This window comes from Streptopelia decaocto (assembly GCF_964273445.1).
Source record: "Streptopelia decaocto genome assembly, chromosome: 1".
Taxonomy (NCBI): Eukaryota; Metazoa; Chordata; class Aves; order Columbiformes; family Columbidae; genus Streptopelia; species Streptopelia decaocto.
Genome location: NC_138663.1, coordinates 132692089 through 132710288, shown reverse-complemented (window position 1 = coordinate 132710288; position 18200 = coordinate 132692089). Strand labels below are relative to the sequence as shown.

General features: G+C 38.5%; 1 protein-coding gene across 1 annotated transcript in view; it reads right to left on the bottom strand.

Moving 5' to 3' along the window:
* ROBO1 (roundabout guidance receptor 1) overlaps positions 1 to 18200 on the bottom strand; it is a 312664-nt gene that overhangs the window by 102046 nt on the left and 192418 nt on the right. The window contains exon 3 of the mRNA XM_082054528.1: positions 11231 to 11388. Within this exon, the coding sequence (XP_081910654.1) occupies positions 11231 to 11388 (158 nt within the window). The remainder of the gene's footprint in view (positions 1 to 11230; positions 11389 to 18200) is intronic.

Genomic DNA, 18200 nt, shown 5'->3' with positions numbered 1-18200 from the left:
ACCTCACAGAGGGAAAAACTTATTCACTTTTCTCCCTCTTATCTCTGTGTGATTTGTTCTCCCTCACGCAGCCAGAACCAGGAGGCCTAGCAGACACAAGTAGAAAAGTGACAACGGCAGCAAAGAGAGAGGCAAAAGCAAGGAGTTAGAAGAAGTTGAGTATAATTAGATCCAAGTATAATTAACCACCCACACTTCCACATTAAATAAAAGAACAATCTTTAGGTGGCCATGTGGCAAGTAGATTCTTCTTACATAATGATTTTTCAAGAGGAAAAAAAAAATCAATTAATTGCTCAGTGCAGCATGAATATTGGCAAGAATTGTTCTACAGCTAGATAAGGAAAGAAAGTATCTTTCTTTCTTTCCCTTTTAAGGAGGGCAACCATAAGAAGGCAGACTTGGTTCTGCATAACATTACACAGGAGTCTGGAATAACACCCTGAAATGTGTGTGTTAGTCCCACACTACTGCACGTGGTGAATATCTGAACTTGGCAGTAAGCAATTGTGAGTATATTATTACCTGGAGAGAGAGAAGTACTCTGTTGGGTCGAGGGAACGCAAGAACTGAAAAATTATTATTTTTGAAGTGCTGTGATTTGGATTAGACTTTTCACATAACCAGAAGCATCACAGGAAACTCAGTAAGGCAAAACTATCCAAACAAAGTGAAATAAGCAAAAATGAAGTTGACAGAATTTCAAAAAGTAGACCAAAAAAATCTAAGCAAACCAAACAAGAAGCTCTAATCACTTACATCTGTTCAAAGCTCCAAAAATGGGCACTGTTCTTCTCTACTATTTTTATTTTACATTTTTCTTTTGATTAAGAGAACATAGTATGTGCAAACTCAGCACATAGATTGTTGAGGTTTTATTAAACATGCTTTTAGAGTTAGTGTCATTTTTACTCTACAAAACTAATTCCTTAAAAAAGCATGATACACAATAAAGTCTCAGTTAGCAGTTATCTGATATTTAGATTTTAAGTGACAACATGTGGCTGCTGTGGTGTGCAAGCGACCAGGAATATCAAAAATGCCAAGAACAATCAATTTTATAAGGACCACTAGAGACTTTCAAGAACATAAATGTACTTTCCCCTCCCCCTGCTCCCCTCCCAAAGGAAAGGATTTCAGTGTTTGTAAAATGATGAACACAGTGAGGAATTAGGTTGTTTCATTTCACTGCTCTAGACTTGCCACAAATAATATATTGATTTCTATAGGTTATTTATATGATAAAAGGTCCTTCATGCTTTCTTAACGGAAACATCTCTGTATACGAGTATTAAGTAAACATAAATACAGTTATTAATTAATTAATTAATTAAAAAAGGGGCAGAAAAGGCTCACAGGTCCAGGAGTCTGCATGAGAGCTTAGAATGCAGAAAATATCTAGTGCTTTTTTGCACATTTGATCTGCAGGGATCCTAAGTCCCATGTCCAACGGACAGAAGTCTACTCTGAACATGTTTTCTGCCTGTACGCAGTGCGCGTGCTTCCCGCTGTGGGTTCGGGTGTCAGATTCATAAAAGGCTTTAGAAGTTTGATTCTTTGAATATTGCTTTGCTTCTCATTGTTTTTGCTCACGATGAGGAATCGGAGAAAGCACACAGTACAGCAGTCGCTAAGGGGCTGTAGAGAACGATCTCTCCAGAAATGGATTCTTAACTTAGAGGAGGATGCTCACACTCTACATGGAGGATTTCCATACAGCTGATGGAGGGAGGGGACAAGAAGAATTAACTTTCTAAACCCAATCTTCATCTTTATTGTGCGTAATATAAGCAAAGGCTCCCTTCCTGACTGCTTAAAAAAACTAACCGAACAAAAATATTTCTTTTTCATTAAGAGAATAAAATGAATGAAGAAATAATTTCCCTCCCACATCCTTTCTTCATCTCTCTTACCCATCCCAAAAAAACCCAACAACTTGACTGTCAGCCAAACAAAACAAAGAATTTACTTTCTCAGCATAATAAATCACCTTTGCTCCTAACCATTCAAATCATGAAGTCCTACATGCTCTGGGTAGCTCAAGTAACCTAATCTGAGATAACAACCACCTGGCTTTTTATTATTTTTTAAGGAGAAGCTTCCCAGACTCTATTTCTATAATTTCAGATGGTCCCAGAGGTTCAAAAATCTCAATAAGCCATTTTAACAAGAAAATCCTGATAGTCTAATGCCTATGCCTGTGGAGGTCTCAAAACTCAGATATCTAACACATACTCTATTTGCTGCAGGCATTTATTTTCTTTTACTATCTAGGTCATCAGTTCATGACTAGGGACAAAAGAAATCTGTGGAGAATTTTGACTCAATGAGGAGTTTTCAAATTCCTTTAAGTCCGCAGAGTATCTGCAAAAGAACTTCATTCTTCATCACTTTACTTTTATATTTAAAAGTAGAAATCAGTGTAGAATACAGTTGACCATAGAAAAATATATATTTAGTTCACTTTAAAGGAGTACTTTTCACTACTGCTGGGTGAAACAATACTGAGAAACCATAGTTATGCATGTCTAATACCTAACATTTTCATTGGCGAGAAGACAAATGAAATAGCTGAAGCAATGCACATCACTGATGCAGAAGATATTCAAAAATTGTGAGAAAAAAACCAGAAGGAACACATTCTCTTTGCTATAAAGACAATATGATCAGTGATAACTTGGTTTAAAATGCCAGCAGTTAAATGGCCATAATGAGCTTTTTAATCTAACACTGTATTAAGATGAGTTTTAATTCCAGTAGTTTTGTTTAGTGTGAACAAAGTCTATACACATCAAAACCTCACACAGTAGTTTACACTATTACCAGGCACGTTTTGGGAAACACACGAGGTCAGTTTGGTCTCTGTGATAGCCAGCACAAGCCTGCAGAAGCTGGTGTACTCCCCAGTCCACAGATCTTTGCCATTGGGCCACTCTTCTGCTCTTAATCTTTATGCTCCTTCCCTTTCTGCTAATTCCACAGACCAGTATTATCCTTTGGAGATGTCTACTGAAGAGACACATCCCATCAAGTGTGAACCAATATATGGTTTCCCCCGTTCTACACTTTATTCAGCAACCTTGCTTAGAAGATTCATGGTTAATAATGAGCCATTTAAACCAATTAGAACAATGCCAGGCTAATGGCAAGAGCATCTTGTCCCCCAAAGAAGTATTCAGGACAGCTGACTGTAAGAGCTATAGAGAAGGAAGGGAATGTCCACATGGGTGTTTTCAAGCCATTTGCTCTGGCTTGGTGCATAGAGACTTGGAGCCAACATGAGCTCACTTTGCCCCTACCCTCAGTGCAACAGAAGCTGTGTGGGCATATTAGCACGACACCGTGCTGGAGCAATCTCGCCTGTCTCTCAGCAGGGCTTATTAGCTCAGGCTCGGCGCCACAATAACCACTGCCATATGGCTGCTGGTCGACTCAAAGAGCGAACTGAATGAGCTCACATCTGCCTGACAAAGTCTGCATAGCTCTGCTCTTTAAAATGGCAAACCTGCGCAAAGCTGCGAGGAGAGAATCTTGTAACAGGCTGGGATTTTCAATCCATGTTTTACTTCAGTGCTTCTAGAAATACAAGCTGTCACTATTAGCAGCTGTGGTCAGGGGTGGAAACTACTTGTGGATGTGTTGGAGATTAAAAGCTTCGTCTCGAAGAGCTGAGTCTGAAAAAATGATGTATGGTAAGGCTCCAAATAGGACAGAAGATAAAGAAGCAAATGAATACAAAAATAAAAGTATGTTCGATATTTTCTCTTCTTTCTGTTAGCCCTGGCTGTCAGTCAGATTCTTCACAGCCTATAGATGAGCAGGGTCTTCTCTAGCAAAAGGTAATTTTTTTAGGGTTCAGCCAAAAAACCCACACATTATGTATAAAATGATGCGACAAATGCTAATGAAAAGATTAACATAACACTGAAAAGAGCTCAGATATGCCGGCAATAATTAAAAAAAAATTACAAAGAAGTGGCAGCCTAGCAGAAGATACAACTGAGAACTCTTTGTCTTAACACAAAAAGTGTGCTTGTGCAGATGTGCAAACTCGAGTGGTTTAGACACAGCAGGGGAAAAGGCAGAGAGAACTGAGCAGGAAGATGGGAAAGGTGCCCTGATGATAATGCAGGAGCACATGCCATGGTCAGAGCAGAAAACAAGTGAGATGATCCAGAAGACACATTTTGAATGATTTGTGGAACGTGGAGAGCAGAGAGACTCCAGCAGGAGCAACAGGCACCCTGAAACAGAGCTCTAAGCATGAACAGAAGAAAAGACTGTCATACTTTGGAAAAAAAAAAAGAGCAAGAAACAGCAGGATTTAAAGCCATTCTCACTATGCTCTGGGACAGATGTGTGGTTCCAAATTATTTTTCACAATCTTTTACATTTTTTTCCCCTTTGTGTGCCAAGTTAACTCACAGCAGCTCCAGTTGTGTCAGCAGAGGAAGCAATATTAATAGTAGAATAAATATAAGTCATTAACAAAACCGACTCTCGATCCTTGAGGAAACCACCATTGTAGGGATAAGTAGACAATGGAAAAAGAGAGGTAAAGTGGGAAGCCCACCAGCCCACCCTCTCAGGCAGTGAGAAAAAGAGACAGAATGAAGAGAAAGGCTTTGGAAGAAAGGAAACTGCTGGGGGGCAAGAAATACATATGGGAATCAGAAGAAAAAATACACTTCTCTCTCTAACCCTCCTGGGGCACATAGGAAATTGCCACCTGCCCTTTAATCTGCCCCCAAAAAAGAAAAACAATTAAAATGAAATAAAACCCTGAACTGTAGGTACTTGCTCCCCCGCTTCCTCTCACCCCTATTGCTTCATGTGCTATGCACCCAGGCCATGATCTTTCACACAGGACAGACTATGTTACCATCAGAATTACATCTTCTACAGCAGGGGTGTCAAATGCGTTTTCACGAGGGGACACATCATTTTAGGACTGTATAAATGTAGGAATAGTTACAGTCCTAAAATTACATTTGGCCCTTTGAAGTACACCATGAGGCTGATGTGGCCCCTGGTGAAAATGAGTTTGGCATCCCTGCTCTACAGGAACATACATTCTTTTGCTGTGTATCTAGAATATGTAACTTTGGGAGATTAAGATGTTAAAAGATTAATGATTAATAAATTAATGAAAAAAGAGAGAAGACCGGGGGGAAAAAAAAAAAAAAAGAGACATGGGCAAGAAAGAAATATGGATAAGCATCTTGAATTAATTTGGAGTGGCACCACACAGTATAGTTTGTAGTATAGTTTGTGTCAGGAACACAGACTATTACTCCTGCACAGCACACAGCAACAAATTTGATCAGTTTTTGTTTCCTCTGTCTTGATTCGCCTCCACTCTGCAATTTTTGCCATTGCAATTTAACTTTGGAAGGAAAGGCACCTTTCCTAAATAGTGAATTAATTTCTGCTTTTTCCACTGTTCCCTCCAATACAAACAAACCTTCCCCTTTTCCTTTTTAACTGACAGGCATAGCAATTTCTTCAATCTCTTTGTTTTTTTCTTGTTATGACAGAGATCATGTTAGGATCACCTATGTAGTTTTAAACTTGCCAAAGCACAATGAGGCTTTGAATGATTCCACCAAGAAGAACGAACCAAGTCCTCTTTGACAATTTGTTAACAAAAGCTTCAAGGCAAATAAATAAAATTTCTTCCTGGGGATGGTACCTTTAAGGAAGTTCTCCTGTCACAGCAGAGGATCAGGGGCTTTGTTTTCACATTTTGTACAAACCATTTTCATCACTCACTTGTGTAAAAACAGCATTGTGCAAGACACAATAAATGCTTCGTATTTGTGAGGTACTTTTTAAAGGCCAGGAAACAAAACAGGATTCAAGAATTCAAGTTACAACTTATCTGAAATAGAAGTGTAAGTCATTCAAAACTCTTGATGTCACAAGACAGCCACACAAAAAAGGAATGAAGACCTGTATGCATTATTCATCCTGTAACTTTGATCTTAAAAGCTACGAAACCTGAACAAGGAAAGATAAATGCCTTCTCAAGCTTTTTCTTTTAAAAATCAAATGAGGATGATTCAGGATAAATGATAGATAAGAGTTAATATGAAAGAGAGGGAAATTGCAATCACAGTACTGCACCAAAGTTTCAATGCAAAGGCTCTGCTTTTTGTATTCAATTACAAAGGACTTCTTTTTTAGGTACCAGCATCCTTTTTCATGTAGGTATATGTAAAAGATTTTACCTATTAAAATTTCACATCAAGTATGCATAGCTTTTTTTCTTCTACCACCTATACCATGACTTCATGTGAACAATTAGGAAGCTTTCTGAATCATGGGCTACTACTTGTTTTGGGCAGGAAAAACAGAAGCTGTGAAATCCTGACCCCCAAACCTGGCTCAAACATCAACTTGTTCCAGAGCTTATGCAAGATATGTATACATTCTCCCAATGGGAAAGTATTGATAATTACAGGCACTTTGACGTCATCCTGATGACAAATTGAGAAAGTGATCCAAAAGCGCACGGAGGTTCCCCTATCTAGATGGGAGATCCATAAAATCCTCTTTGAACACTTTGTGCTCCTAAGAGTCTGTAATTATTGCCAGCTTTTGCCTGAAGATATGCCCCACCATCTTGGTTAGATTACTGATGTCAGCATCTTATATACAGGGAATTGCATTTGGGATTCACAAAGAAGATGGAGCAGCAACACAGTTCCCCAAGGGAGGCTCTCAGCAAACCTAACGCAGACAGACAGCAACTCATCCATTACAAATCAGTGCACACAGCCACTTACATAAACAGCAGGCCGAAGCAAGAGAGCCTTTACATTGCAGCATACAGCAGGAGGTTTTGCTTATCTGAGCTTCCAAATTGTTACCTCCAGCCAAGCAGTTAGCACTAATCGGATGATAGAGTGGTGCTAGACAGATAGGAGAATAAGGTTGGGTGGATGCAAGGGCAGGTTGTGAGGTGGAGGAAATGGATGGGGAATGAGGTGAAAATCACATTGCAGTGGTGTGTGGTAGGAAGACAGTGGGGACACGATTTGAGAAGTAGTAGGAGGTTTCGGGGTACAACAGGAAAATGTCTGGAGGTACACTGAAGGTATTCATAGGACTACTAGCAAGCAGTATTTGCTGCAGTTGCTGTGAGTGCCCAAGTAAGTCATTGCTAATGGTACCCGAGGCCACTGATGCTCCTGCCAAGTGCATCTAGACAAAATACATTTGGAAACACCGAGCCCCGTGATTACAACAGTCAGCAGAAACTAGGAGACTGACTGCACTTCCTCCTCAGCCCAAGGGAGGCAAACTCATAGCTTTTGGCTCTAGGGTGAGGGCCTGAAACACGTGGCTACCTCCTAATGGCACTGGGCTGCCATGCAAAGGAGATGGCTAGACTGACAGGGCGGGGAGCTGGCCTGTTCCTGGTGAGGACACCCAGAGGCCTGGAGTCGTGGCCTAGATCTTCACTGCAAGCAATTCGTGGGTCTATGAACCGCACCTGAGAAGACAGCGATTCCAAACACGTAAACACCACTAAAGGCTGGAAACAGAACGAGGAACATCCCCACCCTGCTGAGCTCCCTTCTCTTTTACTCATGGGCAAGACCTTGCAGCTTCTTTCTCCATTGTGTCTCAGCTCCAAGAGGAGAGTCACACAGGCTCTCCTAGTGCAGAAGGAACATTTCAGAAATTGGAAAAAATACATTTTATTTTCACCCTGTTTGCAGTGAGAAATTAGAGCTATTCAGTGGACTGCACTAAAGCACTCCTTTTCAGCCACACATATTATGGAAAGGATTCTTGATTTCACAGTAATCCCAGGAGAAAAATTAACTAGATGAGCACAGAATCACACTAGTTCTGCTCTGGTCTCATGATAATTATTTTTCAATTCAATTAAGTTGAAGATAAGCATTTGCTTCACATGCAAGACTGCCATTGCTGCTTCATTTGTAATATATGGAGAGGGATTAGCCACATCGAGCATATGCTTTCATGCAGTGATATAAAGAACACACATGAGAAAAATCACGTTTTGCTCCAATGCACTGAGAAAACTGTTTATAGATTACAGATTCAAGAGAAGAGAGAAAAAAATGTTTTGATAATGATTCTTCTTCAGACGCACCCAGTGGACATGAAGAGCCTTCACTGAGACCAACTTGTACTAAAACTGAGTGGTACTGGGAGAGCTATGCTGGAAGAATATGTCTGTTTCTGTAATCCCCATCACAGATAGCTGTGCCCATACCCTTACTTTCATTTCTTCTTTGTTCCATTCAGTACTGTTTTTAACCTGTATTCAAAGAACATATATTTGCCTTACAAATGGACCAAAAATATGCAAAGGCTACTTTGACTTTTATTATCTCACCTACACAAACATATCGATTCCCTTAACCCCACCAGAACAAAATAATATTTTCTTTTTATTGCATTCCCAAGGAAGCTATGCCTTAACTTATTTAACTGCTATTTATCAACATCTCTTGCTTCAAACTCTGTCAGGAACCAAGCTACCACCTCTGTTTCTCTGGCACCCTTTATACTCAATACGTAAATCCTAGTTCTGCCAACTTGATGATCAACACTGTCACTGCAGATGGAAACAAATGAAACACCCAAACTTTCACATATTGAAAATAAGGTTGTTTCATGGGCATAGCATCTTTTTGAGGAAAGTATAGACATGAATCAAAAAGGAGGTGTTGAGCGACATCCCTTATTCTGAAAAAAATACATTCTTAATGTTTATTTTAAATATCTTGTCAGAAAGGAAAGCATTCATATGAAATGCTTTCAAACAGCCTTTGACATTTATAGAACGCTTACAAAAGGCAATGAGTCAAAGATCAACAAGCCTTTAAGAATGAAAACAACCGGAAATGCTTAGAAGTGGAGACACTAAAGTATTTAATTGATGAAATGCTCATTGGTATTATGTATATATCGAACACCAACACATATAGTTTGACATTTCCTGATCTGCTAATTTCATGGCTTAAAGGTAACATTGGTAAACTGCATTACCTGAAATTTAGTCTGAGTGAATGATAATTTTACCATGAAATGAATGTAGGTGTTCATTTTAAATACAGGCACTTAAATGATTTTTTTTTTTTTTTAAAAAGGTTGATTTCATGTAAAATGAAATCTATAACTTAAAACTGAACAACTTCAGCCTTATTTCAGCTGTTGTACTCTTTTAATTCTTTATGTTCCTGTTGCTAAACTGAAAAGGAAATGACCTAAGGGAGATAACAGAAATGGAATAATTCTAAGTCAGGTTTAAAATTAATATTTTTGCCCATCTGCCCTTAAGCATGTTGTCCATTCCAGGTCTCAATCTCCCCTCACCTCCCAGCCACTAGCGAGATAATACAGATGGAACTGCAAAGCTGTTAAGACATACATGTGAATTCATATTTATCCACTTGGCAAGATCCTGCTACAGCTTAAGTCGATGCAAATCTGCATTACAATGTACCTGCAGTCTCTTGCCTGTGTTAGAAAGCAGCCATAATATTAATAGTGCTGCTTAAGAGAACGCCAGGCAAATATGACATAAATGAATGCAGTTGAGTTAGCTATCCCAGCACTCTTAATTTACAACTTGGAAAACAACCACTCATTTGGGCACCAGGAACAAGTGCATATCTACACCTACATTGAAACTGATTTTCATCTGTTTGTTTGTGGAAGCAGAAACTGATAATGCAAGATAACTCCACCAGATGTCATGGTGAAAGAATGCTATGTAGGTATGCATTTGATACAATTACCAGAAAAGAAAACCAAACTGAGGGGTTTTATCCCATCGTAAGCACAGTTTTAATAAATACAGGTGGCACTGCCTGTCAGTGATAGTTGTATTTGTTCTGGGTATGTCTTTATTCCAGCAGCTGGGAAAAGAGCAGTTTTCATGTATAAAGAAATGTACTTAATAGGCAACATCTGAACATCCTTCAAGCGAATAAACTATAGCAATAGAAAATGCAAGTTTAGAAAGCATTTCCTGAAAAAAAAAAGTAGCACTAGAACCTTCTCTTTATCTCAGGTCAATTGACTTGTCACAGTGGGAAGGAGATTTGAAAAGGAAATTGCAAGTTCTTAGCAAGTGTGATTGGAGGAATTGAGTTAATAGCCAGCAATCAGTATAGGTTGGTAGGGTACTTAAAATTTTAAATGTATGCATATGCCACAACTACAGAATGGCTGAGCTTTGTCTTGTTTGGAAAAAACAAATGGAACAACAGGCAATTTAAATCTCAAACAAAAATGGTAATTTTTTACATAGGCTGCTGGGGTTCAAGTGTTCTTCCATTAAAATCTTCCCACATTTCAGCATATGATTGAAGTATACGAATCGTATGCGCCTCTGATCTTGTTTTACACTAGTGATCCTCCCAGTACCAACAGGGTCCTATATGGTATGTGCTTTCAGATGATACCGTTTCTCACCATAAGGTACGATGTTTTGTATCACCATGTTGGCAGCATAAAAATTATTCTTGAACTCCATTTTTCATTGCCATTTCTTCAAGCCATTTAGGCTCAATAGCTTATTGCTTCACATGTCAAAAATTAAAATAAGGATAGTTTTCTGATTTGAGAAGCTACTTTATCCATACTCTTGAATAATCGTACACTGTATTCAGCAAGCTACAGCTACAAATGAGAATGACAACACCTCTAATGAGAACACAGCTTAACTTGAGAGGCAGGATAAGACATCATCTCTCTAAAGAAATGTGACTATATCCTAAAAGCCACCTTATCCTTTCTCATACAGCACACAACTTTTCTGCACGGTTTCTTTCCAACAGGATTACAAAAGAAGGTCTCACCTAGACTACTAGTAGCTCCTCTTTCCAACCAAAGGTGGCAGATATTATAGGTTGCAGAAATTTGTAGGTGGATAAAAGGCAAGAAAATTATAGGAGAGTGACCAACATAATGAATTTCATCTCCACAAGTTTCTAATTCCTCTGAGGAAGAGAAGAACATTGGTTTTGCATGGTCCTCTTTAACAAGCAAATGCATACCCTGCAATGAAGTAGTATGAGACTAGAAGATGCATTCCAAGCTAAATGCAAACTAGCCCTGCCTCTGAGGCAAGGAAAGGACAGATCCTAGAAAGTACAGCATGGCTGGATGCCCACATGCTCCAGAGACTAGTAATTTTAGATTCCTTGATTTTTGTGGTGTTTGAAAATCTTTTTGTACTTACTGTAATTCTCTCATCTTTGTCATCTAGAGGGGTCCCATCTTTTTTCCATGATATAGTGGGTTCTGGGTGACCTCTTGGGGGCTGACATTCCATCACTGCAGGTTCACCCACGGCTACCATTACATCTGATGGATTTTGTCTGAAGTCATCCCGTAGAACTGAAAGAATAAAGAAAACAACATTAAAATATTATCTAACAATACACTGATAGCACAGCAAAGTGTTTAGATTTGGCCTTTAATGGTTCCTATTGTCATTGTCATTAATGAACAATTCAGTTTAAGAACTTCATTTGGCATCTGAGGATGATCTCTGGTAAGACAGAAAACCCATGTACAACTCATATTTATCTTCCAACATACAAGCCAAGTGAGTTTAACACAGATAGAGGTGAAAGGCTGACACAGACATAGGAATGTCCACACAGAAGTCCTGCCTCACTTGGCTGGATGTGGCATTAGTGTCTGCCCAGCATGTGAGCACAGGATTCCTATCACAGCTGAAGAAAGTACAATGTCTTCTGCTCAGGTAGAAGGTCACCTGGGGAGAAGCACAGCAGAGATTGCTTTCCGCGCTGCTTCTTCTGAGACACAAGGTCAGCCTGCCAATAACTCAAAGGTTTTTGGTTCAAGACTGGTCACTGGCCATATGAACTGCACATATCCCTGAATTTATGGCAAAGATGAACAAGCTAGTTAAACCTCCCAGTTCTTTGATGACACTATAAGATGCCAAAAATTTGTGCAGCTTTAGCCAAACTCATCTTTGCAAGTTGGCTTGTGTCTTTTCAAGAACAAAAAAAATATCTTTCCTGATCTCTGGGAGTCATCTCTAAGACTGAGCCAGGACCACATCCTTCATTTGGAAGAAATCAATTTTACTACCTTTTCACAGAAGGAAACATTTTTATTGTGGCTTCATTACTAGAATTTGTTCTTTCTCATCATTTGGCCAAGCCCAGGTCTACGAAACTCTAGTTCTCTCCAGTCATCCACCATGAATTTTATCAATAGCTGTGTGATTATTTTCCTTTTTGGGAGAGGAGAGACATCATACCGTGTTCAGCAGACCACTACACAGGGACACAGTTTAACAGAAAAATGGCATTCCTAAGTCTTGCCAAGTAAGTGGTGTTAGGTTTAATCTAAAAATAAATAACTCAAATGATAACAAATATAACACTCAAGTCCTCTCCACTGCTGTTACTCCAACAACATTGAGCAAAGGATATGGTAATGGAAAAGGACATTACAACCAAAGGACTCTTAGGATTTGATGAAGCTGTCTCTCTTGCTACCTGCAACAATCTTGTGTCAACAGCAAATAGTGCCAAGAATCTGCAGCAAAAAATACATTCCCTAAGACTTGGAACCACAGATATGTGGACACTGACTACTGAATAACGGTTTGGTTGTTATTGCTGCTTCAAAGCGAGATGTAATTTATTGTTTGATGCTAAGGAATGTGGGTGTGCTTACAGATCAGCAGGTATAGCATTGCCACCTAAACCATTCCTCTCCACAAGGTCTTTCATGCTGTTAAGAGCTTTTAAAATGGTCTGAGGGTAAATGGGTCATATGCTTTGGGACAGAGGGATATAACTTTCTCACATCTACTTTCTGAAATGCCATATAATCTAAAATGAAGGGAGGGAGCAAAAATGACTCGTAGTTCTTTGTTTTGGAGGATTATTGGCAAATTGCCCTGTCAATAACCAGTAGGACTCATATTTTTTCTTCTCAAGTGCATCAACATTACGTTCAGATACCCTACCATTCTGTAGCTACAGTCACAGGCCTATGTGGCCAGCTTTCCTCATTATAACATAATACACAACAGGGAACGTTCCAGATTAATATAGAAGTGTAGATGGGAATCAAAATTGACAAATACAAAATATTTTACCACTGTTCTAGAAATAGGATATGATTTCTATCAGTACCAAAGAACACCTGTGTACCAACAAGGCTGAGGTATGCTGCAGATCTCACCAGACAACATCTGAATTTACCTGTCTCCTTCCATACTGAAGCACTAACATTTCAAATATTTCAGTTTAATTATTGAGGTTTCTGGATGCCCTGGAAGCAGGAGATACTGATGCACTGAAAGAGGATAATCAAGGAAAAAATGTCTCTATCCCTTTAACAATACAAACTAATACAACGAAATGATAGGACTTAATGAAGAAATTATAGAATAATTTAGTTGGAAGGGACTTCTGGAGGTCATCTAGTCTACAATGAGATGCTGTTGGATCAACATGTTCAACAGAAAACACCCCCCCCCCAAAAAAAAAAAAAAAACAACAAACAAACCAACAACACAAAAAAACACAAACCCAAACCAACCAACCAACCAACCAACAAAAAACAACAAACAAAACTATCTGCCCCCCACCACTTTAAGCAAACCATGTACCTATTTCTTGGTGTACAAAAACCTAAGAAAGCATGCTCTAAGAACAAAGAAATTCTCTATAAAAAGCAAAACGCACAGATATTTTCCTCATATGGACTAGGGAAAACTGACAGTCTTTTCAGCTTTAAAATTAATCTGGGTTACACAGAAAAGAAATAATATTTTTTTCAGAAAGGTAAGTCAAAAGACAAATCCTTTAGCTTCCCTTTTGTTTCCAACAAAACTTTATTTAACCTACATTCTCTTACAGCTTCCTTACTACATTCCTCTAAATTCTGATGCATCAAAATTAGATACATCAAATTATTTTGGCTGTTGGAGCACTAAAATACTACTCACATACACTGAAAGCCTTACATATACTTATTCCATTTAAACAGAATATGGCTTTAACAACCAGATGCAACTTCTCGTGTTCCCAAGTAGCCCTAGAGACATATAGATACAGTAAACCATGTCGCATCTAAGTGGCTGGGGTGACACTGCTTCAGCTGAAGTCAAATAATTTCTTCTATTTACTTTAATAGAGACTTGACGTAGCTTGAAGCCACTGGACATAAAATTCCCCTCGCCTGCCTCCCCTGCCCCCATGTCCAAACTAGAGGACATAAAAGAAGAAACAGAAGCTGCACCACGTAACTGAAAAGCCTCCATATATCCACTTCCCAGTGCCAACAGCACACGGAAGCACAGAAGTGTTTATTTGCTACAGCACAGTTCTATTGCAACATAATGAAGGGGTGTTTTGACCATGAGTAAGAGTTGAAGATTGTATCACTTGGCTAAAGCTAGGAGATATATAAAAAGAAGTGTCCTTAAGTTTGTGGGTTTTTTAAATCTAGTGAAGTGATCTTAATAAACGCTAAGTGCTTTTCAAGTCTCAAAGACCTCGTAAATCTAAGAGGAAAGCCTATCAGATAGCACCTCAGATGGCTTTTAGCACCTTAGAAGCAACAAAGAAGTCCAGTACTTGCATAACAAAACCAAATTACTTCAGTAATTTCTACACTCCTTAGTCTCAGATCACCTTTACAAACATAGTACCTTGCCTGTAAACCAAGAGCTTTCACAAATTACCCAATGCATAATAGAGTGCTTTAGGAGGACATCAAAGGTCTAGGCTATAGATACATCAAAACAAGTATTTCTTTTCCATTTACTACGAATTATTTTGGCTCTAAAATTACGTAATGAAATGCTAACAAAATGTAATCCATTAGAGATTACTCCACAGATAGTCGTTATGTAATTATTTTTACAGCTGTAAAGTAGATACATGCTCTCTCTTTTTTGCCTCAGGCCCTGGGAATCTTGCATAAAGTTATAAATTTAAATTTTTCTTCCCTTACCAAAAAAAAAAAAAAAAAAAAATTCTGTCCTTCCTAGTCAAGGCTCACTCTAAATTAAGAATACATTTCCTTTTGAAGATATATTAGAAATGCACTTTCTAATCCAGTACAGCATGTGTTTTCAGTCACCACAAGGTCAAATTTCACCACATGTACTTCTTTCTACATACATGCAGCTGGAACGAAAATTGATAAATTAAGAGGATGCTTGCCTTTTATTTTTTTTTTTCTTTAAAAACAAAGCAAACAAACAAAAAAAAAATTCAGTGTAGAATCTCCATAGATATAAAGAAAATCCTATATTACTGACATACTGTGGGCAAGGTTTTCTAACGTTTTGCTCTAATATTTTCTGCAACACAATGAATAATGATGATAATTATTGTCATTGTACAGCTAGGACAACTCCAAGATCTTGCTCTGTGAACTCTGAGCTCGTCCTGTGTTTATGCTGTAAACATTTTTATGCTGTGCTTGCTGAACTAATCAGGGTCAAAAGCAACTTCTGTAACTCCACTTTAAAAGTCAGCTACTCATAGAGCTATTTAAAATTGTGTACTATTCAATCAATAAAGCAATTGCACTTTCCCCAGAGAATCTTTCCCAGAACAGAAAGGAACTAGCAAGCACTTGAGGATAATTTTTTATTGACAAGCAACATAAGTAGAGACAGTATTTTTTGTGTATAGCCTAAATAGTGCTTTTCAAAATGCAGCACCCAGTGTTTTTTTCTTGAGTTCTTATTTACTACCATGAAAAAGAGTAGGGAGTCATTACTGGGTGAAATGGGAGGCAGGTAGACAGGGGATTTTTGTGCATATGGGCACTACAGACATTTAAGAAAATAATATTGTTACAGTTTATCATTAAATATCTGTGATCTACTTCAAAGGCAATAAAAAAAAGCTAAGTAAAACACAAGAAAAAAGAAACCAACCAGAAAGCTTTAGACAATAAGTGAAAAGAACAAATTTGTAAGGAACACACTATCATACACTGTGGATATCACGCCTTAATGGGTGGTTATCATTTAAGAAGTGGAAATAAGAAAATCTGCTGGAGATTTTGATTACAGGCCTATTCTAGTCAGGCTGGCTGGATACTTCCTGTTCAATTAGTTCAATGCAGTGCACCAAAATATATCCAGGATCCCTCATGAACCAAGGAATTACAGCCATGGTCACTCCATGAACAGAGGAAGAGAGAAAAATGAAGACGTTTGGGGTGCAGTTTCATAATCGGATTAAGGCAATCTTAATCCATTTCAATTATTCCGAAGGAGACCATCCAGACTTGTTTCCCGCTGAGTCTCCTGCATTGCCCTGGACAAAACACACTGTTTTGCAAGGCTCCTTCTTGGAGAGAGATCAGTGAGACAAAGTGTCACACAATCAGACAACCAAAGAAATCCCAACAATTTCCACTCTTTCAGAATGAAGACGATATAAATGTTCCTTTGTATTAGATCATGTGCCTCAAAAATGAGAAAAGTTGAAATAAAAAGAAGAAATGATCATTCCTCACATTGCTTTATAAAACAACTAGCCCGCAAAAAACGAGCAAGTTTCCTCCCAGCAAATAAAAAACATGCTAACTTCAAACTATGTGCCAAAGCTGAGAAATGCAACCCTACTGAATGACCACTGCCCTGCCTTTTGGCTAATTTTGTTACTAAAACCAAAAACAAAACCACAAAAAACCAAACATGATAGATTTTTTTTTTAATCCACCAATTCTATTTATTCCTGTAAATTTGTAACAAGTATTTAAACGTTTCTTTTCCCTCCTCCCAACAAAACAACAGTATTACAAAGAAGGTTTCCATCTAATATGAGGAAAAATGTCCACCACCAACAACAATGTGCACTTGCTGTAAAATGCTCTAAGATTAGGAAAATGAAAAATAGGATTCAGGAGGTTTTATAAATGTTCTAATCCCATGAACCCATAATCAAAGAGAAACCAATTATTTCTCAGTCAGGACTGAGCTGTTATTCAAAAGCAGAACAGTTCCTGTAATTTAGGACCAGCAATGATCCCTTTTCCTCATCACCTACTGAACTTGTAATTCAGATTTACAGACCAAAGCAGATGTTTTTGGCATTCAAATATACTGTGAGATGCTGGTCAGTTGGAACAGTGTTTCAAACCAGGTGCTTAATTTTCATTACAACTAACTTAAGCATCAGCCAGAACTATGATACCTTGTTGAAAGACTTTGCTGGCATGAAATAATTACAGATGTCAGAATATAATTTTTAATGCATGCATGCCACTAATGGGGAAGTGTTATGGCACCTAATTATGTTCAAGATAATAAAAAATGCATACATGATCAGATTTAAGATAACATGTAGGTTACCAAAATGTATTTTAGATCTTATTAAACTCCTTAGGAATGCTATCTGGCTTGAGAAAAATATGATCTTTTACAAATGAGAAGTATTCTTTTCTGAACAGAAACCCCTAAAAGTTTCCATGCAGTCATGTGAAGTTAAAGCAAAAACTTGTTTCCTGAAAAAAATTATTTCTTTTCCTCTCTGAAGATGTTAAAACCAGGTTAACACTGGCGTTAACTACAGTACATAGCATTAAAATGGAACAGAAAGAGTAGGGCTATAAATAGTCAGAAATTACTGTTACGATCATAGGCAATAATTTTATGCAGTGACTGAGTCCAGCAGTATCGTATTGAATGTTTAAAAATATGTCTACGCTTTTATAAAGCCTCCATCAGGTAGGGACTAATTCCATCCAGCAGCCAGCCTGCCTCAGGCCTCCTCACTTTCATCATTGCCAGTTCTCCTCCGATTCCCACCTTCAAACACTCTGACCTCAGCTGTGGGATCTCGCTACACCTTTCTCAGTCCGAGTAAAGAGCCTTTGACAGGCAAGCGGGTGCCAATCAGCTCAATACCTCCATCTCTAATCTTTCAGCCTTCTCTGAGCTTCACAACTACCGAACATCAGGGATGCGGCCCAAGGGTTTAACCCTCTCACAGAGCCGGCCCTCCCGCAACACAGCACTGCCACCATTCCAGCCTAAGAACTCGCACTGCACAGGCTTCCAGGTATAAGAGATTGCTCATTGTAAGGAGACTGATCATAAAGTGCAGTTAGACGTATGGAATAGTAGCAGTGAAATGAGATCACACTTCTAAAATGTTAGCAAAATGTACTGCCGCAATTACTGTAACCTC